Genomic DNA, 27706 nt, shown 5'->3' on the forward strand with positions numbered 1-27706 from the left:
TCTTTCCCAAAATCCAACTCCAGTCTGCTTTCCACACTCCTGTGACCAAAGGGCCACACAAACAAATTGACGAGAGCTCAGTCATGAACTGCAGAGGAAAATATTTATTACAAGAACAACTTGACAGCGTTTTCAACTTCCAAAAACAATGAAATCTTTCAGTATTGCTATAGTCATACTGTACAAATTCAAAAAAATGTCAAGCAAACTGTACATTTAACTGAACATTTTAGTAAAAGTAAGATTAGCAAACAAGAATCTGATTGTGAACATTCTGTTTTTGTTGACTGGGGATAGAGACTGAGAGAGTTTCATGAAAGTTGTGCAGAACAAAGAACAGACAATGTGAGGACAATCTTCCAATCATGGTTTTTGTGAACGGTTTACAAATGCAATGTTGTGTTTGTTAGAAGTCACAGTTTATATATTTGGTAGAATTGAAAACCAATTCATAAAAATTATAATTTAGGTTTAGGCCCAAAATAAATTTTAACTTTGTGGAGAATACATGTAAATATCAGTTAATAACAGGGGAAACAAGCTACATATTGGATCAATGCAGCTCCATCAATACTGATACATCATAAGTTTATGTGTTGCAACAAGGAGCCAGTATTAAAGCAACTTCCTGCATCTCTAAATATTGCAAAAGAGCCTAAATAAAAATGTTTACTTTTTTGTGGGATCAGTTTTTGAAACTGACATTTTAAAGAATCGTGTCTGTTTACATTATACTGTTGAGAAAATTGAAAAACAAACCTGTCCCCCTCGTCATTTGGATCACCCTCAACACTTTGCCACTGACAGTACTCGGGACACAGATGTCACTTGAGCCCACTAACACTCGATTTCATAAATAAATAAATTAGACCAACATCACTCCCCTCTTCACTCTGTACATATTCTCAAACAGTATGTACACAAACATAAGCACACACTTTACTTTTTTTTATAACTCATTCAGTGTCACTGCCCGGAAAAAAATGATTATCTTCCACAAATGTTTTTTTATTTGCCACCACATTTTCTACAGGAAATATTGCATCTCTGAAAAAGTTTAGTTTTGATGCCTGTGAATCACTTTGCAATCAATTTTTAAAAGATGCAACATAAATAAAGATTAGTAAATTAACAAATGGCCACCGATTTCTCTTAGATTGAGGCAAACATGTGGGGTTCTTGTGGTTGTAGTGTTTCTGCAGGGCATTGACACAGTTCCAACTTTTCCACTTACAAATATATTTTACAAACTCCAAACCTGATCAATACCAAATACAGAAGAGCTGGAGCTGAAGCCTCTCATACTGATGCCAACCGTGTGAGAGCCTAACAGGAAAACTTGATATCCAGTTACAGTATCTATTATTCATGCACTGTTGCACACATGCAGTCACTCAAGTCCAAATCCTTCTTCATCCATCAAACCTCACCTTAACGTATCATTGTTACTGGTTCTAATCAGCATCAGTTTACTTTATTCTACAAGAAACTGTCAAGAAGTTTTATCCATGAGTAAAATGTGTCTTTCTTTAGCCACTAGATGTCACCATACATTGTGCCATGTCTTTGAAATCCTTCTGCTAAGGTCAAGTGGCTTCTCGAGTTTCAAAACAACCGGTACGATTCAGAGGCAATAAATGATATATCTTTATAATGAATTATACACCTACATCAAGTATAATTTAGAATAAAAATTGGCAAAATCCCTCATTTTTTTTCCACATTCGCTCTCTCCAGATCCTATTCTTATGAAGAGAATTGACGGCGCTGGCAAGTGTTACCAAATAGATCTTTGTGATGTGGAGCAAGAACATTCAAAACCTAACCTGTGAATAACATTTAAGGCAAAGGGGAATTGTCAAGGCATTTCCAACACCCATATTGCATAGCTAAGGCAGCACAGAACTTAATACAGTGAATATGTACATTAAACTGTATATCCAATGCCTTTTTATATACACAAAACACCCACACGTCTCACCAGCACCTTATTTACACATTCATTCTTTTTAGCGTTTCTATGCTCATTTCTATGTTAAGCATCGTTTTTCCAGAGTACAGTTTGGTCGGAGGAAGAGCTCTCAACATATCAGTTTCAGTGACAATGACACAAAGTGATATACCCCCCACTGCTGCTCAAATTAACTGTTACACTCAATCCACTTAAAAGCAGAATGTAAAACATTTTACTGCATTAAACAAAAATCTTAAAAACCTGTAACACATTTTAATTCATTTAGAGATCGGTAGTGCGAGTTGCGTTTATAGAGGTCACGAGGAGGACCGGGGGGGGGGGTACCATTGTCTATGTGACCTACTGGCGAGTATATTGAGTCGTAAAAGAAGACCCCAAAGGGACTGGAAATGTCACAGTCATCTTAACAGCAATCAAGGCAGGCGGAGATTCTATGGCAAACCACAAGAGGGAGCTAATGGATCTGACTAAAGGTTTAGTGTGTTCGGTTGCAGCTTTGAATATCTGGCACTTGACCATGCCCCACAGTGGGGCACATGGCAGCACATATGCTCGCTCTGTCTCTCTCTAATTCCGGATACCAACCATGGGAATTTCTTTTCGAGTGTTTTGCTGAGAAAACACCTCCTGATTGGCTAAAGCATCCCAATGCACACATTAAAACAACAGTTAAAGTATGAAAGACCATTCCTTTGGTAATAAATAATTTGGCTTGAGTGCAAAATAAAAAGCAATGTGGAACCCCCCCTCCCCCCCCTGCAGTTATTCAGGCGAGAGACTAAATGTAAAAGGAGTGTTTGACATGCAATGAAAACAGTCTATAGCCCAGTCTTATTTTACACAGTAGTCAAAATCCTCCACATCATACCCTTCAGTTCATGTGCTACATCCAAGCTTCATTATCGAGGCTTCCTGACTGTCCAGGGAAGGAGCAGTCTTTGTTACCCATGGCTGGGGAACGCGGCTGAGGATGGATCATGTCCGCAAAAGCGTGGTGCAGGCTCTTGCATGTAACAGGATGACCGGTGGAACGGGAGCTCTGAGGGGACAGCGGTGGGGTGTGGCAGGGTGAGAGGGGGTTGCGAGCCTGCAGATCTCTGTAGCTGACCGGGGTGGGGATACGCGAGGGGCTGTTCTCTGGCCTGTTGTCAGTGCGAGGCCTGATTCTGGTTTTCAGTTTGTGCTTTGAGAGAAGAGCCGCCTTGTCCGCCTTCCTCTGCCCTTTCTTAGTCTGCAGCACTTCTCCGTCCGTGTCCCCGTTGGCCAGCGGGGATGTGGGTGGGGGGGAATCAGAGCGAGATTCACTCAAACTAAAGCACATGGAGGAGCTTTCACTGGAGGAATCCTGGAAGGAGCAGTCTTCAGAAGGGGGAAGGTGCACGGGTGAAGGACAAGCCTCTGGAGGTGGTAGGTCATCACTCCCTTCACCATTTTCAAGGTTATTAGAAAAGTTCGGCTGGTGATTCTCCAGAGGGACACCGCCCACAGGCCCTGTGCCCCAGCCAAGCTGACCCTGCTGACCTGTCAGCCCCCCTGTAGGAGGACCACCCCCAGGGTCTCCATTCATATTCCTACAGTGGAAAGCCGGCTGTGAGGGGGGCTGAATAATTAACTCTGACTCTGGCAGGGATGATGACAGTTCCCTCTCCTCCATGGAGCTACAGATGGCCGGGAGCTTCCTGAGACCCCGCTCCCCCCAGTGTTCAGGCTCTCCCTGACAAAAGTTGTGTGGTCCTCTAAAGTTGTGTCCGTGAAGTAAATGTAGGGGGTCCTCTAGAGAAAAATGACTGGGATTGGTTCGCTTGGATTCCCTAAGGTCAGGCAGAGTTCCAATCTTTGACCCCACATTCACAGAGGAGGAGGAGGAGTTAGAGGAGGAATAGGCAGAGTCAGTCACATTAGGATCAGCGAGCGTTGGCACCAAATGTGTCACAGGTCCCTGCAGGGTCGCTCCTCCTGGAGCTTTACTCGACACTCCTCTAGCCTGCTGCGTGTTAGCCAGAAACTCGGCCTCAAAGCTACGATACAGGTCCTGCTCCTTCTGGGGGTCGAGCACTGGAAGGATCTGGAAGCCAAAGCCTATTCCTTCCTCCTCAGGATCCTGCCGCTCCATGCCTGAGCAGCTTTTGTAGTGGCCACGACCAACAGAGCGGGGGCCCTGTGACACCCGAGGGGAGCGAGCAGAATGATGGTGAGAGTTTCGCGGAGATGAGTGTGGTGAACGCCGACCCCCTGAGGTTACTGGCGGCAGCAGTCTGCCCTTCCCTGTGGAGGGTGAGCGAGGGGCAGGGGGTCTTGGGGTAGTGATAGTCTTCTTGTGTGGGCTGCTGTTGTTGCTCTGAATCCCTTTAATAGGTGAGTTTGAGCATGAGGACGATTGCCTCTTGGAGAACCCACCACCCATTCTAGGAGAGGAAGGGGGCATTTGTTTGGCCCGAAGTTCCTCTCGTCTGTCAGACGGTGGGGGCTGAGGGTCTCTGTAGCAGTGAGCGGGACTCGGGCTGGCATCACTGGCCCGAGTACGGCTCTGCACCTTACTCTGGCTTTGGGAGCGTGGAACGTGGAACCTTCTGGCGCCCTCGTTTCCGAGGGAGCGTCCCCTCTCTGTCCGAGTTCCATCAGAGGATCCTTGTGGTGGGTTGGGCTTGAGTATCGGAGCGAGTGCAGCCCGTTCCCGAGATTGACTGCGCGCCCGGGGCAGCGAGGGACGAAGGGACTGATTTCCTGCTCCGGACCTCTCGATCATGTGCTTCCCCTCTTTGCGATTGACAAGCAGGATGACCTCTTCACCAGAGCGCCGTGACGCGCCACCGAGAGAGTACCGCCCCCCTCCCCCTCCCCCTCCTCCTCCCTTAGATGATGCTGTGGAGGAGTCACTGTCTCCAGACAGACGTCTCGCGACTGGCATCATTGTCTCCTTATTCCTACAATGTGGAAGAGAAAAAATGTCATTAATATATTCATGTGTATGAACATCTCATGGTCAGTTTTCTCATGGAAAGAAAATGCCTATTTATTGGAATCCTACGTGTCATTGTCCATGTACAATGCTCTGCTGTTTAAACATTTGATCTGTAATGAAAATTTTATATTTTAGGTTCTGTTATTGATACTGTATTTATAGCATATGCTGTATTCCTCCATCTCTGTATTTCTATTCAGCTTTACTAATAACCTTTATTGAAGATTTATATATTTTCTATTTCATCTTTTTGTTTTATATGGGTGTTGTTTTCATATGGTTTCTACCGAACCCCACATTTCATTTTTACATTTCATTTATTCAGAATATTTTGTATTTATGTTATGTGAAATAAACTAAACTAAACTAAACTATATAAATAACACCAGGAAGAGTCCAGCCTGTCCCAGTATGCCCTCTTTAGTCATATTACTACAACAGGGACAGCTACCTCTGACTCAGCTCTGACAGATATATATAATAAATAATCTCTTCCTTCGAACCATGACATGACATGTAATGTGCAACACTGAGGATTTCTGAGCATTTCCCAAGCGGCCACTGCGGCACCCAGACAGTGTTTGTGACCTGAGGCTCTGTGCTTCTTGGAACAGTGGACAGTGACAGCCAGGGGGATTACAGGGAAGTTAAGAACAAGTGGGAGCAGGATTAGAGGTCTTGAAGATTTTCTAACCCAACACACAGCCGCCCTGCCCTTTCTCAACCAGACTGTCACTGCACTGTCACGCACCAGAGGGAGCATCAGGTTTAACTGAATAATTAAGTTCCCTTACAGGGGGGAGAAAACCTAGATAACGGTGGTGAGTACAAATCGAGCGATGATTTACTGTTAAAAACATCAGGTGTGCTGAAATATATAATCTAATGGGTAAAAGATAACTTGATGCAGATATTATATATCAAAACAGTATGTCTACAATGGGCAGATTCAGTAGAGCACACACCTCAACAGGGGCCAAAATGTACACTTAAATTCAATCAAGCCGCACAGAATTTCACCCATTCAGTCCACTAAATATGGTTAATGCTTTGTCATCGAGATCCATGTATTATTCTCTGGGAAAATGTTGAAGATGTAAACATTTCCTGATCTCACAATGGATGGTGGAAAACCAAATTTCTGGTTCCACAACCTGATCCGAATTCGCACCAAAATTTCAACCAAACTTTCCTATATCACACATCTTTTTGTAATTTTTTGTGCCTGTAATCTTGCTCATAAACAAACCAACCAGCATACAAATCAACAGGAGTGACACTAATAAAAATAGAACATATTGTTTACTAAATGGTTCTGTTGTAACTTAAACTGTAAAGCGTAAGAAAACTGCCTTGCTGTCCGGAATCCGTGTCTTCATCAACTTGTTAGTCAAATTAGAAATAACAGCTTCCTTCAGTCCTCTGTTTTGTTTTCATCTAATCGCAGGTTGTGACTTTAATTAGTGTTTTAATTAAACTGGACTTCTGATGTTATTCTCAGAAATTAGATTTGCACGTATTCAGACGAGGTAAGTCGCCTGCATGCAACCCACCTGTTGACCTACTTCCCCAGTTAGCTGTAAACAGTTGTCTGGGGGATAGTCGTGAGATTAGTCTTTATCTAGTCTGGCGCGCTTGTTAAGAGATGCCGCACCCACGCAGGGTTCATTCAAATGAGCCGCTGCCCTGACGTCTGGTCCGAGCCATCACTCAATAAAGAAATGAACCACCCGTTGGCTGATGGCCAAAGTAAACCAACATTCTGCTCCTAATTATGCTCAACAATGGTGCTTTCACAATTTGGCATAGAGGGAAAAGTATGTGACCAACTAAACCTTTTCCAGGCTTCATGGAAAGTGGACGTAGTTTTGAATTGTCCTTTAAATCCCATAGAAACAGCCTCTGATAAAGATCTCAACCTGCTTCCTCTCTGGCTCTGAGTCATCGCGCCTGCTCACAACCTGATCACTGATTTACCACTTTAGAAGAACGTCAGACAAAAAGGAAGTTCAGGCCATGTAAAGAAAGACTTGAGTAACAGCCCTCACATAATCCCAGCAACGATCAATAGTCAATAGAGTAATTAATTAAATGAAAGTAGAGAAGAATATGGAGAGCTGAGGAAACTAGTTTGGTGTCTTCCATGTAGCCTCTAGGGGGTGCTGTAGGGTGACTGTGTGAGAGGGATCTGACAGAGCAATGTCACCTGAGATTAGTTCAAATCTGCTCTGGTCTAATCTGTGGTTTCCTGGCAGCTGTGTGTGTGTGTGTTTGTGTGTGTGTGTGTGTGTGTGTGTGTGTGTGTGTGTCTGTGTGTGTGTGTATGTATGTCTGTGTGTGTGTGTGTGTGTGTGTGTGTGTGTGTGTGTGTGTGTGTGTGTGTGTGTGTGTGTCCTGTCTGTCTGCTGCCTGGGCATGAAAGAGCAAGTGGCAAATAACTAAACTCGCCCTGCTACTCTACTTGTGAGAGATTAATTTATTTTCATGGTATCATCCTCACAAAACCGAACACCTGCGTAGGAACACACACTCGCCTGAGAGGATTAAAGTGTCGGGGTTCTGAACGGTCCCGTGGCGGCCGTGGAAGCAGATTCCGGGCTCCGCCAGAGTCAGGCTCATTGTGGCCCAAAGTGTTCTGGGGTCGGCTCTGCCGTGTGGAGGCACAGGGAGCAGAGGGGGGCTCCGTTGGGCGCCTGTCGGGGGGCTTGTAAGGTGCAATGCCATCGTTTCGCCAGTGTGGTCCTGGGCTGGTGGAGCGAGAGGAGTGGGCACTGGAGGACTTGCTGTGGGTCCCCTGACCTTGGCCACTGGCTTTAGCCTGGTGGTAACGGTGGGCTGTGGAGACAGAGTGATAAACAAGCGGTTAAGACCCAATGAGCTATTTAAGGTTCATAAATGCATCATAACTAACCCCATTAATGTCATCAAGCATAGCAGCAGTGGAATAATAAATACACTTGCCGCTTCCTTTAACCAGAGAGACGAAGCTTTACTTTCAAACAAGCATATAAGAGAACTGCCGATGATCCCACCATTTAGGGAGACCATTTATAGAACACATATTTCCATAAACACTGTGTGATCTTCAGCGTAGCCTATTGTGGCTTGAAATGTAACACCAATTATGATTTCAGCCTGTGTCAGCTGTCCAGGCCGGAGAGTCCACCCAGACGTCACCGCCTCAGCTGCAGTTTGAATAAGGACGGACCGTCTCACCCAGCATAGATATGAAGATGTGTCACTGCGCTGCTTATCAGAGGGAGTGTAAAGATTGAGTGGCTCCGTTTATTTGTTCCGGAAAAAATGTTGAGTGTGTTGAAATGAGCTGCTACACTTCTGGGTTCAGGTCAGGGTACAGGAATTATCACAGGGACAACACATCAATAATTTCAGCCATAAATGTCTTGCTCGGATGTGATTTCAGTATCCTATATGTTCAAACCTGTTCACACTGTCTATATTGTGCTTGAACTGTAGTATTGTTTTTTTTTATTAATTCCTTGTATTCATATCTGTTAACTTGTTTGTCCAAACGTTCTTACTAATGTTTCTATTTGACTACCCCCCTCGCTCCTGTATTGCGGCAATTTTCCCTGTAATGGGACTAACTATGGAATTTCTTGTCTTCTACTGGTTTAGGATTTAGTATTAAGGACTGATTGTAGCTATCATCCATCCATAGATCCATTATCTATACTGCTTATCCTTAAAGGGCTCTGGGAAGAGTTGCAGCCAATCCCAGCTGACATGAGAGGCTGGGTACACCGTGGACAGGTCGCCAGCCCATCACAGGGCCAATTTACAGAGACTACCATTCACTCTCAGAATCACACTTACGGTTCAAGTCTCCAATTAACCTGACCCAAATCTGCATGACTCTGGACTGTGAGAGGCCGGTGGAGAAAACCCACACAGACAAAGGGAGAACATGCTAACTCCAACCAGAAAGACCACTGGCCGAACAAAATCATGTCACCAGCAAACATTGGGTAAAAAGTTTATAATTGTATAAATCATAGCTACATGATCTATTCCTCGAGGACCGATTGAGAAACACACTTTAGTCTGGACCTGCTCCTGGCCCGAATCGAACACACAAGACCTAAATCTTTTATTAAGAGACACACGTTGTGTGTAAGGGCCTGACGTGGAATAGTAAGTGAACTCACCAAAAGCAGCACAGCGACACGGGTCATGCTTGTCCAAATAGTGCTCTAATGTGTCCCAGCCCCCTCCGACGCGCACCATCACATGAGTGCGCAGGACCTGAGGCAGAGAAAAGGGAAAACAAGGCTTCAATAGATAAACCAGAGGGTGATGTACGAATTCATGCACAAAAAAAATGTGGCTCCACACAACCACACATGTTGCACAAGTCCATAGATATTCAAATTCCAGCAGAGGGGTAGCCTGCAGAAGGCCGGCTGTGGCCCTCAGTGTTACATAACATGTAGATGCAGCCCTGCCTGTACCCCTTCTCCCTCCCCCATCCTCCCCTTTCTCCCACATCACCCCCCAGCTGCTGCCATTATGAGAGCTGTTCATTGCCATGCCAACTCATTAAACAAGAGTACGGTAGCATAATAAAGAGCCAAAGTGCTGTGAAAGACTTTTTTAGGCCTCTCTCTCTCATGCCTCTCAGCTGGCTTCCCTGTTTTCAGAGGGCAGCAGGGTGAATTAGCATGGTAACAACTCCCCCCCGCTGTCCGCCCTGCTCCTCAGCTGAGATTTCAGTCATCGGTGAGAGGAGCAGAGGGGGGGGGGGGGGGGGGGGCGGGGGGATAGCCACAACAGAGGGGGTTGGTGGATATGTCACTTCTTCCTCTCCTCTGCTTTCTGAGGCACACACATCCACGGGATCACACGGAGGAACCTCGCTCCCTCCAGGCAGAAGCGGCCGTCACCGAGGCAGCACACCCGGCCCGATGTGACAGCCCCATGGATGTATCCCCTGCCTCGGGTTGTGTAACAGGGTCTGTCGGCCACATGTTTTAAAGGTTGTTGCCTAGTCTCTGAAGGGCGTGCAAGGCAGAGCAATAATGGTACATCCGAGTGGGCTGGCACATTTGTTTTCCCCTAAACAACACGTGGCGTTGCGACTCATCCCTCCTCTGTCGAGGTCCCAGACTCGGACTGTGTCTGACCTCCGTCTTTCCTCTGAGAAGAGATGAGACCCTGTGAGTCTCTTCACTGACCTTTCTCCTCTATTACATCAAATTCTTGAAAACAGCTGATCTGCTTATCTCTATCAGACCTGAGAGTATAAACTGCTGATCCTGTCCACTGCTCTGGTGTTATGTCTGTGGCAGGTTTGTGTTTCACTGTCTGTGTGACCGTCATAAGGCAGCAGGGAGACGCAGGGCCCATATTTGTAGCATCAAGAAGCAACAGGAGGAAGTGATTCGATCTGCTGACTCTAATTGTGACCGTTAATTATATCTGTTTTATAGTGTTTACCACGATTGAGGTGTTGCTGTGACATAAAAAGACTTCACCTCCCCCTATAATTAAATTTTGACGGTAGAGGAGCAGCAGGTTCCATAAAAACAGCCACTGGGAATCCAAATAGTCAAATTTCTTATTGCAGTCTGATAATTGCGTGACTATAAAGATAATTATCAAGGGTCATAAAACGCTACTTGCACAGTGTGAATTTCCAGACAGCCAGCTCATATAATCCCTTGCCGTCACATAACAACAGTCATTCTCTGTTAATGATTTTTAGCCCTCGTTTCATTGCAACACATTTATTATAACGCATTTCATATATTATGCATGATGCTGCGGCACATCTGTTGAGGCTGAACATGATGTGGGACCATGTCTCCCTTTTGAATCTGTGGCTAAGCTTCCAGATTTCCAATACCTCCGAAGGGGTATCAGTCTTCACCAGTGTAATAGCGAGAGAGACCCAGTCCCTGTTTCTATGGCAACAGTGAACAGAGAGACTTCTTGTGATCATAGCGTGGGCGTGTTGAACACATTTGTCCTTGAACCTTGCTGGTTCAAAAATTAAGCTCATGGTTCATTTCAGCTGTTGTGCCCCACGACTGAAGGCATCTCTCCCCTTTAGCAGAGATGCCTCCCTGGGGACAAAGACGCCTTATTAACTCCCTCCCTCTGTTCGCCATGGCGCCTTCGACCATTTGCTTTCTCCACTTCATCCCCTCGATCAGCCTGAGCTCCTTGTAGCAGCTTTGGCAGCTGAATAGGGGTTGGTCGGCTTTCAAAAGCGGCTGCCCGCTTCCTGCCCTTTGGAGGAATAAAGGAAATGTGTTGGGTGCACTTGTAGCGGCTCAGGCATATGGATGGCCATCGTCATCCCCCAGTGAGGCATCAGGAGAGGGCGGAGACAGAATGAAGAGAGCTAATCTGACAAGTCAAATGCTCCCTGAAACACACACACACACGCACACACACATATACAAACACTGATTCCTGCCCCAGACAGGCGCATTCAAAGCAGTCTGTTACAAACATGTCTGGCTGCTCCAGTACACACTCCTCACCACTTTATGGAGGGCATGATATTTCTAAAGGGTGGAGGGAGGATTATGTATTTTTGTAATATAATGAATGCTTATTTATTTATTTCCTTACTCTGGTAGGATGCATCTTTTAAGAGGGAACAATTAATGGCTTTTTTTGTGGGGGGAGGCTCATAAAGGACAACAATCCTGTCTCTATCTCAGGACTTTATTTCTCCCATGGCAGTTACACTCAAGATCAATATTAATCTTTCATAGAGAAAGGTTTAGAAAAACACAATACATTTATATCTCAATAGTGACTTATGTCTAACATAGTGATGGACTGTTGTCTGTAAACAAAACCTGTATTTCTTTAATTAGTCTGAATCTAAAATTTCGGTTAAATTAGTCAAAAGATTGGATCTACTTTACAAATTGGGATCAATCTATTACTTTATATACTTTAATGGATAGAAAATTAAGAATTTTCTTGGATTTGCCATAAATTTGGAAATTATACTTTAAGTATAATGGCGGCTAATGTGAAAATGATTGTTTTACTAATGATTTACAGTTAGATACCGGCATCTTAAAATTTGTATGCTTTTGGAGAAGACAGTCAAAGAGTGCAAAAACTGGGTATGACTTGCCATTTTAAACTACTAAATGGAGAACGTAATTTTTTCTATGACGAGGGGAGTTTCCCAAAAAAAAAAACATAAATTCCCACTACAATTATTTTCAAACCGTCCCTTACCAATAGTCATACTAAATTCAGTTCATGTGACTTTAGCTTTTTGACTAAATGCCGGTTCCCTATGAAAAAGAAGTAGAAAAATAGACGTGTGCTGTATATTTTAACATGTTGAACGTATCACGTCTCCCTGTCTGGAGAAAGTGGTGCTGTTTAAAGTGAGAAATATCGACATTACTGGGCAGTCATGCAGCCCAGTAATGTCCATGCAACTTGGACACCCACGCAAAGAGAACATTAATCTGGCTGCGGTACATTTTCGGTAATTGAGACCAAATCGATCCCTGGTATCATCCAGCCTCCCTTCCCAGTCCTCTGAGGCCTGCTGTGGGTACGGTGGCGGCTCTCAACCTGAAACTGAGACAAGCAGTCTCGCCCAAACAGGCTAGAGGCAAGATAAGGGCCGAGTCAGGAAATGACCTAAAGCTCTATTTGTGTCTCAGTGGAGAAAAGTCCAGTCCTGGGATCGAGCCATGAGAGAGAGAGAGAGAAATGATAATGTTGTTCCATACACTGTTGAGTTCTCTAGGTTGTGATACAGCAGAGTGGTTCATCTGCTGATACTGTATATTACCCTGCCCCTGTTGAAGCATATGATGCCATATGTCTGCACCATATGGTTCCATACAACTACAGGCTTCACGCTCTTTTATGCTATTGACCAAAGTAGCCTGTGTATACAGAGCTGAACAGGTATAACTGATTTAAAGGATCATTAAGTTTGTGTCAAAATAAAAAGTAAAGCATACACAGACATGTAACACAGTGACGGGTGATTCAGCTTGATGTTTGTGGTGATGACAGCTCACCCTAATGAAGATCAGTGCACTGGAGTCTCCCACTTTGTACTTCCCCTCTGACACCTTGATCATGGGGAACTGAGCGGGACAGGAACATCGGCCCAGGATCTCTCTCACCTAAAGAGGACAAAGCATTTCATCAGTCAGAGCTCACAAACATGACTCACACATCTGTAATGAACCGAACAGCATTTCCTGTTCCTGAGGTCAGTGCCCCCATGTGAAATCATAACATCATGTATAGACACAGAAAGCCTTATGGTGCTTGGCCCTATGTGTCAGCAGCACAATGACTCGGTTGTATGGTTTGAGAAACGGGCAGTTAGATGGGATATATGAGGATGATGCAGTGAGTGTGCGTCATCTTCCTGTCAACTCCCCTGCTCTCTCCAAGCTCCTACCCAGCTCTGAAAGGCCCCACCCCGCTATCTGGCCACATTAAAAGCCCTCATCTCATCCCTCCAGAACATGTTGGTTGTTTAGTTCACCACAAAGTGCCACAAAAGCACAAAAATACATATGTGCATGTGGTAATGAAACCCCTCCCTCTGCAGCTCCCTGCCCTGTTACATGACGACGTTCCTGCTGCTGACATCACAAACTGAGGAGAGGGAGAGAGGGAGAGAGCTCATAAACCAGACCGGCGGTGCTGATGATGTCAGCAGGCCCCCGTGCTGCCAGCTGGGTTTTGATTCGAGGGCCCGTGCCCTTGCTGTGGTTGCGGGTGCTTATTAGCCAACTGGAGTCAGACACAACTGCAGGGTGGAGCGAGACCCGCCTGTGCAGCGCAGGGCCCAGCTCATTCAGGACTGGACAACTTTCATGTTGTTCATGTTGGCGTCTCTCTCTCAGACAAGAGCGTGTGAGTACTTGTCGGGCCGGGGAGGGAGAGAAAGTCGAGCAGCACAATGACGGAGGATAAAAGAGGAGGATGAGAACAGCTACCTGCATGTGTGTGTGTGAGAGGGCGGCCACTACAAAGGGAGGGAGTACATATTATTGCTGTAACAGCCATCACATGCCATGTTGAGCTCCCTCCCTTGGGCTGCGTAGAGCATCTTTCAGGCTGCCAATACAGCTAAAGGGATGTAGCTTGTTTGTATTGTGTGTGTGTTTGTGTGTGTGTGCGTGTGTCTGTTTGGCCCACAACACCTACATTAAAGTGAGCTCAGAAGATTAAGGAGGCACCGTGTTATTTTCTTGAAATAGCACCCCTCTTCTCTGCCATGTAAATTAAAGGGGCAGGGATAAGTGATAAGCCTCAGCAGCATCTCACCTGCCTCTCTGTTCCCCCTCTCACCTGCCTCCCCCCCTCTACCCCCCCTCTGTCCTCTCTCAGCTGCTTTTTGTTGCCTTTAAGTCTTTTATTTTTAGCCGAGTGCACGAGCTGACCAGACCTATATTTGTCTTTTCTTTGTTTTGCTTACATTTCTACATCTGCTTGCTCGCTCTGCCCTTCTCTCTCCGCTCTGTCAGTCTGTCTGTCGTTGTGTCAGTGGGTGGACTACAGCCCTGTTTGGAAAAACCCCAGCCAGTGACTTCATGGAAAGATTGCTATGGCAACAGACACACACACACACACACACACACACACATAGCCGTACCCTTCCCTTTTTACCCGTGCAGTTTGCCTTCTTTTTTCATTCTTAGTATAGTGAATCTATTCTCTCAGCACCAGAAAACCATCTCCCCCCAAGAGCTGAGGTCATAAGTTTTCCTCCAGAGAGGAGGTGTAGAGCTCACACACCGTCTCTCACATGAAAGCCGGAGACATAGTCGAGCCATGAGGTGTTTTAATAAAAACTTAATCAATAGCAGACCTGACATTTGATCTATTTACTCTGTCGAACCTCTCACATGAAATGTGTGCACTTCCCATGCCGCTACTCTGTCAACAATGGATACACACACTGAAACTAGAATACACACATGAACTTTCTCTCTCACACGCAGACACATGCTTATACATACACACAGTGGTAGAATGTAAACAAAGTGCATTCACATAGTGACAGTACTTGAGGACATTTTCCATGTATCTGTACTTAATTGAGTAGATTTGCTATTTACAATGCACTGCGTTGCGTGTTCACATTGTTTTTACATATTTTTATATAAGTAACCAATGACGAGACCGGTATTGGTCCATTGATCCAATCGGAGCGGGCTGGTAACCTTAGAGCCCGCCTCCATTAGAAGAGGCCACTGCTGAGGCTCATTCATAAGAGAGTCTCTACTATTCTTATATTAAACAGAATGTGCAGTAAAGGCACAGTGGGTCCTAGAGGATTGCTTAAGGAAACATGCTACACTCTGCAATTATTTCTACTCTTAATACATAGTAATGTGGCAATTTTACTTGAGTACATTTTTGTTTATTTATTTGTACTTTTACTTCAGTAAAATGTTTAGCTACGTCCTCCACCGCTTGCATACACACAGTGCAGAGAGAGATAGGCCGGGAGGAGCGAGACAAGGTCACGCAGGAAACATGCGGAAGTGGAGCCAGAACAGTGAGAAAAACTGCAGGATGAATTATAGATGCGTGCATGTCACAAGAGAGACACTTTCAGACCTCGATGCAGATGTTTGAGAAGGAAAAGAGAGAGAGAGAGAGAGAGAGAGAGAGAGAGAGAGAGAGAGAGAGAAAAGAACAGTGACTGGACAATCCACAGCGTGCCCCTATACTGGGAATGTGCTGCATCTGTCTTCAGAGTGGAATGCAGAGATGCTTGTGCAAGAGCAGCAAGAGACACATTTTCATTATTAAGAGGCCGCTGTGACGTTCCCCATGAAACTGAGAAGGTGGGTTTGTGTCCGTGCGGCTTAATGCACAAGAAAATATACAGGACATATTCCTTTAATGACCCCCCCCCCCCCCCCGCTCAGATCGCGTCATGTGCTCAGTGTAAGTTAACAATCTCTTCATTCTTTTCCTTCCTGACCTACAAACATCTTAAAGGACTTTCGTGGAGGAGATAGGCTGAGACAGAGGGCTGCCCAAACCCTGGGGATGTACAGAGGAAATGGGAGGAGGAGAGAGATAAAGATGTTTAGGTCCACACTGCCTTTACTGTTAGGTGACGTGGACTCCCATGTCACACTGTACAAGACTGTGTTCTGTAACAATGATATCATCAAACAGGGGATGTAAAAATTTCCCAGTTTTGTGAATTTCTTCTAAATCTATTGCCATCATCATGAGAATACACAACAAATAGTTCTGAGTTTCACTTCCTCATTCAGAAAGGGATTTGAGCTTCATGAATGTACACACAACTATATCAATATCTGTCTGGTCTCCTTGTGACTCAACAAGCCGTGTACAACTAGTGCTCTCATCAAACAGAGGTGTGCTGGCAGTGACTGGTTCCACTGTGCTACAATTGTTGCAAAAAAACCTCTGACAATAAAAAACAGATCATTACAACATCTCACTCCACAGGAATTTACACGAGGGTGGTTTCAGCACTGACTCCTGCGCATTTCTGTGAGAAAATTGTAAAGAGGAAGAGGTTTATGACGGGAAACAAAGTGCTTTCAAAGAAAAGAAAAATGCGAGGAATATCAGCACAAGCGGCAGATTCATTGGGGCTTTAAAAAATTAAAAAAATTAAAGTAACCCTGCTCTTTGATGACAGAGGATCTTCTATCATTACTGGCAACTTCCCATGTTGAAACAACCTCACCATCAGATAAGCACAGAAGGATATGAAAACTAGGCCACAGGGGGCGACTACTTGGCGGGGTGGAAATTTTTTGAAGCTTGGAGAGGTTACAGCTCCACCACCCACATGTAAACATTCCTAGATCCTGTGAACACACACTGAAAACAGCCACATATAAGACTCTCTGCTCCTTTAACCGCTGGTCTGACAGCCCGGATAAACATCTCCTTTGTGGACGACCATGCTACATCTCATAAACATGAAACTGCCTCCTTTGCACAAATGATCTCTCTAGACAACCTGAGGGGCGAAGGGAGGATATGAACGACTGAACGGACGATAATAATGTTTTCTGATTACGATGGACCTGTAGCCTGAGGGGAGGAGCTGGAGAGAAACTGAAGTATTTAGAGGCTGTTAGCAGCTCGACCAACAGGCCGGACGAGCTGAGACAAGATAGATAAACAGAGCGGGATCAAGGTCGGGTTAGTCAGCTAATGCTGGTAACACAGGAGAAACAAAATAATAACAATATACTTTAGAAATTAAGATAAATGAAGAATGCATTAAAGCTGTAGTTTGACATTTTGGCAAATACTTTTCTTGCTTTTTGCAGAGTTTGATAAGAAGATTGAAATCTATCAGATAAATTAAACATAGTTAAGTTAAAACAAGTCTTATAGCTGAGGCCACATTAGGTTCTCAGCTACAACTTGGTGCTAGTTATAGGTTTCTATCCTCATTTGTTACCGTGGAGCGGCAGAAAAAGTCGACACCCCTCATGAAACCATATTAAAATCCATTAGATCCCGGTTGGTCCAGGTGGATTATGTTATGATGGATTATGTTACCTTCACATTACCCATAAACTGAGCTCGGGCTGCATGTTTACCCTTGTTTCCAGTCTTTATGCTAAAATACAAAAATCTAGAGGCTGGCTCTCTAAATATTTACCAAACAGATACGGGTGTGGTGACGATCTTCTCGTCTAACTCTCTGCAAGATGTCTTCTTCCCAAAATGTTGAATTATTCATCCAAAATAACTGTTTGATCAGGTAGAAAAAAAGCAATCATACTGGGCCAGACATCATCGGAGAGAACCATGCTCTAAACAAATCAATGTCTGTCTTCTGGCCACATGACAAACAGCCCATCAGAGGCTGGGAGGATAAATATAATCTAATGGACATCAAGTGCTGTAAGGTGAATAATTCCATCATTCATCTCTTTCAGTCAGAGAGCAGTGTAATCAGTGGGTGCAGGGAGCTGGATATCACGCCGGCGTCTAACTCATTTGCCGCTTTGGTTTGATGAGGCTCCACAACACTCAGCACTCTCCTCCTGACATGCAAGGTTAGGGGAATGGATGACCGTCTGAGGACTCTCTGTCTGCCTGATAGTCTCTGCCTGAGACCAGCTGAGAGTCCGAGGCAGGCAGGAAACAGCCAGAACGCTCAACCAGACATCGGCTTGCTCAGATACACACACCAACCTCACTGATAATCATGCAAAAGATAAGTAAATGGCACCAAAGCACTGCAAATAAAGACATGAAGACGTGCAATTCGCAGGGCGTGGAGTCAGCTGTTTCCCCCCCATGGAAAACGGTGACGCGAGATCTGGTCTCTGCTGTAACTGTGAAAATAACCTCTAAAACACTAAAGCCACACAATTGCTTGTGACATGTGACACAAGAGAGAGAAACAGTGAAGGATGCCATGCTCTCTCAGCAAAGCATGTAAGTGTGACCCAATGCAGAGCATGATGACCTACTTTTCCCCTCCACTCTCTCTACTGTAGCTCTGCCTCCCACAGCCACATTCACGGCAGTCAGGTTTAACAGAGTGTACAGTAAAGTCACTCTAGGCACCCTATCTGTGCTCCACTCCCCTTTTCTTTTCCATGAATGCATGTATTGGACCATAAGGTTAATGGCCGAGAGTGGCCACACACACATAATACAAACATTCTTTGCTCTATGCCCTCTGCTCCGCTGGTGTTTCCATCCGAGGACGGAGATGTCAGCCTTTGATTACCTCGCTGCCAACGGTGTCAGTCTATTCATTTCCTCTCCTCCACGCCACCAACAAGACATATTGTTCTGCTGCTTGCTATCATCTCCAGTGGAGACAGGAGTGGGGGATGGTGGGGGGAAAACAGGGCTCGCACATTTATGAACTAAACGAGCCCTGAATGTTGAGGCCTCGGGTGAGAAGAGACGTGAAGCAGTTAAAATGAGTGAGCAGGAAGAAGGAAAAGATGATGAACGAAGGGAGACGACAAAGAATGTGAAGCTCTTCTGGTCCCTTGTTTATGAGCTCGAGTATTGTTCTCTATAGATGCCGATATGCATGGAGTAATAATGTGAAAAATTATGTATGCATTAAGTGGTCAGTGAGTCGAGTTTTAATTATTATATATATGTCAGTTTGCCCAAGGCCTAGATGCAAGACCTAGAAAATATACAAAAAGGCTTGTGTAGGTAGCTAACCATGCTCCTTTCCCTAAGGCTCGAGCAGCATATAGGAAAATACTGCTTCAATCGAAGTCACTGTTATAATCCCTCTCCAATGGAAATATTATAGCAAATCCCCTAATGCACGGGATAAATGTATATGTGGCGTATACAGTGATGTGGACCAGCTGCTGTCTGTGTCACTCATGAGGAGAACAGATTGCATGAATGGGGGTGGGGGGGGACCTTTAGACTCACAACAAATCACAGACTCAAACTACGTTGAAGGAAATGAGATGCCGGCCACTTCCTTAACTCTGGAGCGGAAAGCCGTCCCACTGTGAGATGAGTAAGGACATACGCAGAGGCAGATCGGAGGGAGACGCAGTCGGGAGGGGAGTATTTACATGAGGGTGTGTTTCAACCAGGAAAGTAAACCTTACAGACAACGGCTTTAAGGTAGTGTGAGATTAAAACCTTTTATATCCAGCGGGTAGTTGATATGACACATCACAGAGTTTAACGAGTCCCTATACATAAGTTGTCTGGGTGAGGGATATTCATCATGTTCATTATTTCATTATAGTGAAATGAACCCTGACAGGGTGATGCAGCCCCACGACGAGAAGCAGACTAATAACTGGTGCTAATTGGTGATTATTGTGCTTATCCAATAGTCACCTATCCTGAGAGCGAGTTGCACTATGAGCGATCACTGCCTGTAAGTTTATACTCATTAGAATAACGACACGTAATCCTGTTATCATTACACTTGCATTATCTCACCAGGAAGATTAATCTAGAATAATGCAGAGTTGGTAAATGTACAAATCTCATTGAGATGTTTTGAACAGCAAAGGAAACAAGTGTCACACTCCTCACTCACTTTTCTCAGTAGAGCACTTTGGGGGATTTGCACCAGAATTAACACACTCATAAATATCAGTGCCCGAAACATGTCTGGTTGATTTCATCAAGATCCATGAATTATCTCTGAGAAATCAAGGAAAAAAAAAAAGAAACTCCTATATCGTGTTATTTAATAAAGTGAAAATAGATTCCTAGATCTGCCCACTGATCCTGATAGACACCAAAATGGAATGGGTGCTTTCTTTTGACCCATACTGTCTCCTTCCACCAAGTTTTGTGGTAATCTTTCCAAATTATTTTAACTTAATCCTACAAAATAACAGAAAAACTCAGATGAAAACATAACCTCCTTGGTTGAGGTAATAACACACCAGAATTTAACGGACTGTTCATATGTGACTCTGAATATTTAAACATACATATGATCCTATAAAGTGTAGCTTGTCAGACTAAATGGTATTACTCCTACTAGTTGATACACTGCGCCATAAAACTATTCGGCCGTCACGCATTCACTATATAATTCACATTTACGACTTGAGGTTTGATATATTGGATGTGAGCATCCTTGGGGTGCACACATGCAATCACAATGTACTGGGTTCACGTCTAAAAATAATTGGAGGTACAAATGGAATCTCAACACTTGCAGCATTTCAGCCTGTGCACGCATGTGACACACATCTCAGTGGGAGGTAATGACCTGATAAGTAATTGATGGCATTTGATCAATAATGACAGTGGATATGAAAAGGCAAGCAGATCATGAATAAGTGAACATTTCATGTGTTTTGTTTTTTTAAAGCAGCTCCAAAACTAAGCCATCAGGTCTCTAATCTCTTGCCTAATGCACCAGACAGAAATACACAGAAACATGTGCAGGTTTTCCTGCAGGTTAAGCTTGAGTCTGATGCTATGAGAGACAGACGCCTGGTGATCTGCAGCAGGAGATGAGAGGGCGGCTGATTGAGCAGATATTGATCAAACTATTTAAAAAGAAAAGGGAATTCATTATGAGCTTTTTTCTGGTAAATACACACATCGGGCCAGAATCAGTGGAATTATGTCTCAGCCAGTCTCAGACACAAAATGGGAGCTGGACCACAGAGCTGGAGCCATTAGACAGGATGTCTTAGTACAAGTAGAAAAACTGTGAAAACACTCATGATAATACTGCCCTATTTTACCACTGCTGCCATTCATCTTAGTGCCACTGTGGGGTCTAGTGTGAAGAGCCTCATGTTGCTGATAAACATGCAGCCATATCCTAGGGTTTGACATGGAGGATGGAGACTTGTATTCACCAGACACATGACGACTGGGACCGCCACATCCTAAATCAGTCAAAGTCTGCCACCATGCAACAGCTGAGGGATGTGTGTGTTAGCGTGAATGACACAGAACATCAGAGACATACGCTCTGTGGCTCTCCTGTGATCTTTCCTGTCCTGAAACTCAGGCAGGTTGTATAATCCTCAGCAGTCAGTCATATGAGTGAGTGTGTCGGACGCATGTCTGAGCACGAACAGCGCACATCCTCCGCCACATGCTCTCCTATTTCTGTCTGCGGAGGTCACACTCAGAAAGCTCCTCGCTCCAGTGTGACTGTCTACTGTCTTCCACCCAACTCCCTCTCTGCCGTCCCTCACATCTTCAGTGTCAAAGACAGACTTTGTTCGTCTCACCAGCATGAAAATATTACCCCCCCCCCCCCCCCCCCCCCCCCCCCCCCCCCCCCCCGCCTCCCTCTCACAACCCAAGCATGTGTTCTTCTGCTGGTCTGTCTATCTGTCTGTCTCCTCATTAGCTCTGCCCTCTTGTAAGCTCATGTCTGGCGTGGGCCTATAGCTGAGGTCAACCAGGTCGACAGGGCCAATGGCAAGAGTTGATGGTTTGAATTCCAAAGGACAGGACACGTAAACGAGCCAAAGAACATTTTCGGAAGTGCTTAGGGGGACAGCACACAATTAATTAATAATTAATTAATCCATCTCTTCTTGTTTGATGTTGTATTGATTATTCCTGGTGGACAAAGTCAACTTAGAGACTGAAGATGACCATCAACAGAAAAACATGTCAGGCTCTTGCAACCTTGTGAAGAGGCAGAGCTGACCTTTGTTACCCCAAGCTGGTTATGTTTTTTTAGCACGATTAGGAAAAATTTTCTCAACTGATGTCCATGATATTTTGAGGAGGTATGAGACATGACCCCAAAGGAGAAGCCTTTAAATTTTTATGCTGATTCCCATTGTGAGATTGGATGTTTTTCAACCTTTTCCTTGATTTCTCAGAGGATAATTCATGAATCTTAATCGGGCATGTTTAGGGACTGATGTGTATAATTCTGCTCAATTTATTACAGATCCAAAATGACAGTCCCCTGGTTTCGTAAAGGGGACTGTCTTGGTGAAGGTATACACTCTACTGTGTGCCTTTCTAGTTCAAGAATGCAGGTAAAATGTCACAGAGTTGACCTGTGACATTTCAGAGCTCCAAGAGAGAAACAAGAACTCAGGTGTCAAACACACACCGGCCCTGACAGGTGGGCAGGAATCTAACAGCACAGCTTCAAAACTGAGTTCTGTGTAGATTCATGTACACACCCACACCACAGGGACTCTATGATGGGCCTGTGTTCGTCATAGCATCGACATGATGTTTTCAGACAGTGTGTTTGACTTTTGACACATATCTGTGTTTTACAGTGGGAGGGATGAGCTTCTATCAGCTGATCCTGTTTAACCCACTGGTTCTTTGGAACCAAGGCCTGGAGGTGAGCCTGTTGGAAAGTGGATTCATCCTGCAGGGACCATGACATTCCAGTACATCTGTTGTATGAAAACTGAGCTGGAGGATCATTGCACTCGTCTAGGTTGACTTTCATGAATCATAATGTAGTTATGAAACATTCTTGGTAGCAGCTGGGGTCAGAGTATTAAATCACAGGCTAATACGTGGCTCTATTCAGATGCAACTCACCAGCTCATCCAAATTTCGCATGTCACATAACACTCTCTTCGGCTGCCAGATGAAGGGCTCTGGTTCGGGTTCATCTTCGTCCTCCTCCGCACTGTGGTGGCTGCTCTCCTTCCGACTGAAGCCCCTGCTGGGCGCGCTCTGCTCGGCCGGCTGCACCGCGTCGATCCGCAGGCTCTCCTGGTCCCGGATCTCCTCCTCGATCTCCTCCTCCAGCTGGATCAACATGGGGGCCAACATGCCGAACTTGGAGCCGCGGCGCGCCACCTCGAGGAGGCACAGGATGAAATTCTTCTCGTTGCACCTCTCCACCAGGTCGTTGGTCTCGAACATGAGCACGTCCTTGATCCAGAGCTCCTGCCGGCACCAGCTGATGAAGTTGGACACGTTATCCCGGGCCAGGAACGAGCCGGGCACGACGTTGCGCGACTGGAAGCCCACATCCTTGGACGGCACCTTCATGGACCGCGCAGCCTCCGGGCACTCCAGCTGGAAGTCCTGCGCGGCGCGGTTCACGTTGTTGGCGTGCCGACACAGGGCACAGCCGCTCTCCAGCCCGTCCATGAAGGTGTCCGCGGTGACATCCAGGTCGTACAGGGTGTTGAGCCACTCCGCCAGGTCCTCCTTCATGGCGTACAGGTACTCCTCGCTGGATTTAAAGGGCCGGATGCTCTTGGAGGCGGAGGACTGGATGTTGCTCTGATCAGCCATATTGTCGGGTTATGTATCAATAAAGTCTACTTGATGAATCCGGATTGTCTCATTGCACGACCGCGCTCCAAAGCCTCGCCCGCAGGATGCAGCGAAATAACCGTGTTGACGCACCCATGCCGATGTGCATGTGTGGTTTCTTATCGCAGCTCCTTGAAGCCTGGCTTTGTGTTGCCACGAGCATTTCTGGATGCGGACTGGCCCACTGGCCCTGGCGCACGGATGCGTTTTCCGGATGTCTCTGCGCAGCCAGTTTCCTTTAGCGAGCGCATTGCCGGGAGCCGGAGTGGGAAGGAAACGTGTGCGCTCCCGGACGGTGACACACGCCCATGCGTCGAGCGCGGCGAATCCACCCGGTGGCCGGTGGGTCGTCTCGCCCGCTATCAAAATCCACGTGTCACCACCATGTCTGCGCGTCTGCGGCCGGTCAGATCCTTCTCTTCGCTCAGCGGGGAAAATCACGACCAGTGTGCAGCGGCAGCACCGACTCCACAGCTCATCCTCCCCTGCAAATAGGCTCAGCCCATGTTGCGCCGCCTCTCGCTGAATATGTTGACCCGCGGTAGCTTAGAGCAGCAGAGCGACTCGGTGGCACATCCCATTATGAGGGATCATCGCTCCGCACAGAGGAGGGAAACTTAACCCCATGTTCTCCAACTCAGCATATGCCATAATACTCCCCCTTAAACCCGACGTGTTGGTTATCGGGGAACAACATGAATACATACAGTTAAAATACTCATCATTTAAAATAGACCCTATTCTTAATTAAATGTAAAATTAACTTAACCCCCTGTTGTCCAACTCAGCATATGCTCTTATACAACCAATGAAGCTGACATCATAACCCACATGTTATCACTACAGGGCCCCAAAATACCGTTAACGTTTAATTCCAATACTAAACTATTCAAATCCGTCGTACAGAAATTCACAGAAGTTCACTAAGCACATGCTGTTATTTCCACTGAACCTAATATGTTTGATATCATCACCCACTGGTATCACTGCAGGCCCACAAATAGTTAACAATAAATTCAAAAACTACACGTATAGTATTGTTTTGAATTGTTATGTTAAACTTACCCCCCCTTTCACCAACTCAGCACAGGCTCTTTATACCTGCTGAACCTGATATGTTGGTTATCATTTCCCACATTCACCACTGCAGACCCACAAATACTTTACATTGAATTGAAAAATGAAACATTTGAAACTCGTGTCTAAACTCTATCTGTAGTCTTAATAATTAAACTAGAATATCACTCAGTACAGCTCTTACCTCCACCAAGGCTCAACAGTGTCCTTATGGAACCATATTTAAATTCACTAGATCCATTTCTCTCTGGATCTGCATCGAAATTTCATGGATTCTTCCTCTGGTCAATTATACTTAAGGTAACAAAAGTACTCATAATTCAGAAAGGTCTTTATCAGGTTGTCTTTTATGTTATTGGACTATAACTCTTTGCATAAAGGCGTAATTGTATCTCAGAGGTGGAGAAATGATTCATTTAACACAATCCTTTTTAAAATATGGATCAAATGTTTCATTTAATCAATGCTGTCAAAAAAGTGTAACACAGTAAGCAATACAAGTACAAGATTTCGCAAATGTAGAAGTGAAATCGAAGTACTTCTCAAAGAAGAGAAAATACAATGTGTGTACTTGCAACAGTCACATTTTTTTTTACGTTTATTTCGATTGCTGAGACTTTTACATGTTTGTATTGGAGTTCGTTATGTTGATTATATATTCATGCAGATTTTTACACCCTGTGATCAAACAGAATATTCTCTTTTTAAATTTTACGAGCACTAACAGATAATTTGGTCACATAGTCGCTCACTGAGGACGTCTTTGTGTGGCCTCTTTATACCAAGTATAGCCTCAGGTGATAAAAAGCATTTACAGCTGCATCTCAGTATCACGAGACAGCCACTGTGATCAGTGCAAGAATTTCCATTCCAACTCTATAATCTCACAAATGATTAAAGGATCAAGTGAGGGAACTGTGATACGATAGTTAAGCTTGAGAAGTTTTATCTAAAACTTTTGCAACCTGTGATTGTTTCGTAAAAGACAGTGAACAAATCAAAAATCTCAGACCTGGGAGACAGAGCCTGTAATCCCTGAAACAGCAAGAGATTAAGAATTCAAAGGAGAGATAGTGACATAAACAGAGACGGACAGTGGTACCCAGTCCACTCAAACAGGGGTTAGCAGCACAAGACAGTAACTAACTCATGATAAGAGAATCTAATGATAACAAAGAGAAACGTTTGTCTCAGTGCACAGGTCTGTTGTTAGAGCGAGGGCGAAGCAGGCTCTTTCTATAACAACTTGAATGTTGCATTAACCTGGGAAAAGTTGATTCCTCTTCTTATTCTATACATCTGAAGAACCATCAGCGACCAGCATGAACATTTAAGACCAAGTCACATAAATGATACAAGAGACTTGTCTAAATGTCAGATCTACTGACCCCTCGGCACCAAACTTCAGTCAAATGTTGATGTTGAAACCTGATTTTCAGGTTTTTATGGTAAAACATCAGTGAAACTTGCCTGATGGCCTGAGGCACAGTCAGTAAATTCCAAACAAGATGGAGGCCTTACAATTCAGACCTGGAGCCAGTGATTAAAAATGAATGAATCCTATTTGAATACAAACTCAACCAAACCTAAGCCTTTTTAGGACTATATGATTAACTATACAGGCTTAAAGTCTGAGAATGGTTTGAAAAGCACATTCTCTTCAATTATATGTCTATACCTGCCATTTCTATCTTGATAAACTTCTAGGTGTGCCTTTAAATAAATCTTTCCAGCTCCGCATTTCCCTCTTTCCACGATCCTCCGTTGCACAGCTCATGTACTCCCCAAATGTTTTGTTTGAATTGAAGTGAGGCCGGCTGCCAAAAGGGTGGTCTTGTTTTCATTTAAAAAGAGTCATGTGTCTGTTTAAGAGAGAAAGAAAGAGCGAAAGAGAGGAAGGAAGGGAGGCAGCAGAGAGCGATAGAGAGAAAAAAGAAGAGGGGGCGAGAGGGAGAAGGTGGGGGATGATGAGATCATATTCTGGGCCGCGATGAATCAGCTTTTCTGTCGGTAAAGAGAGGGAGAGAATTCCGGGCTCTGTTAATCCACACGAGCAACTGGCCGCAGTGAATGAGCGGCACTTCAAGATCTCAACTGTGGCAAAAGTAAGTTATCAGAGCAACCTCTCTGCTTTTTTAAATGTCCCCCCTGTGCTCTGACAGAGATTATCGATCAGCAACCCTGGAGCTGGAAAAGGTTTTGTGTCCTGACATAAAAAGCCTTCAGATTAAGTTCAGGTGAACAGGTGCTGTATCCTATATTTTTCCACACAAACCTATAGAATCTCACATGCATATTCACTATCTGTAACTTTGCCACAGGAAGGTCAAAGCTCACGTGTTCAACTGAAGCAACAAACCGGTGTCTCAACTCAGTCTTCATCAGGTCAAGCAGCCTTTTTGGACAGAATCCTGACGGCTAAACAGAGAATCCTGCAGAAGACGTTTTACGAGATGTAAATGCTGTAGGTAACAAAGAAAACAAAGAGCTGAAGGATGGTTTAAGACAATGTGTTCAACAGATGTTGAAAAAAAAAAATGCCATCTGTGATTAATAACACTTAATGCAACTAGATTACCTGATAGGGCCATACAGCTCAATGTAAGAGGGGAATGAGAGCCATACCTGAATGAGAGTAAAATGTAATATTAATCTTCAAGGCATCTGTGATAGCTTGGATTTCCACCAGGTCATTTTTTTGTCTTATCAGCTTACAACTAGTGTATTGGTTAGAAATAAAATCATGGAAGGTCGAAAACATCAGTGCCCACGTTATTTAAATCCAAAGGGTAAAATCCGACGATTCTTTAGAAACAATTGAAGTTGTGTATGTTACGTCACTCAATTTCAGTGTTTTATATGAAGGTCAACAGTGTCACTGATGCAAAGCTCCTGTCGTTTATCAATCTGATTCCCGAGCTGCAGCCGCACAAGTTTTGGTCAAACCAGCACCATCTACTGGCAGG

The 27706-nt window shown here is 44.7% G+C and overlaps 1 protein-coding gene across 1 annotated transcript; it reads right to left on the reverse strand.

Annotated features, from left to right (window-relative positions):
- Window positions 1-89: 89 nt before the first annotated feature.
- gas2l1 (growth arrest-specific 2 like 1) lies at window positions 90-24178 on the reverse strand. The gene is made up of 5 exons (XM_062381967.1): window positions 22935-24178; window positions 12971-13078; window positions 9107-9203; window positions 7472-7772; window positions 90-4899 (listed from the first exon to the last, which is right to left on the reverse strand). The coding sequence occupies exons 1-5, from the start codon at window positions 23640-23642 to the stop codon at window positions 2859-2861; spliced, it is 3255 nt and encodes a 1084-aa protein (XP_062237951.1). The 5' UTR covers window positions 23643-24178; the 3' UTR covers window positions 90-2858.
- Window positions 24179-27706: the final 3528 nt, after the last annotated feature.

Source organism: Platichthys flesus, chromosome 3 (assembly GCF_949316205.1).
Source record: "Platichthys flesus chromosome 3, fPlaFle2.1, whole genome shotgun sequence".
NCBI classification, from domain to species: Eukaryota; Metazoa; Chordata; class Actinopteri; order Pleuronectiformes; family Pleuronectidae; genus Platichthys; species Platichthys flesus.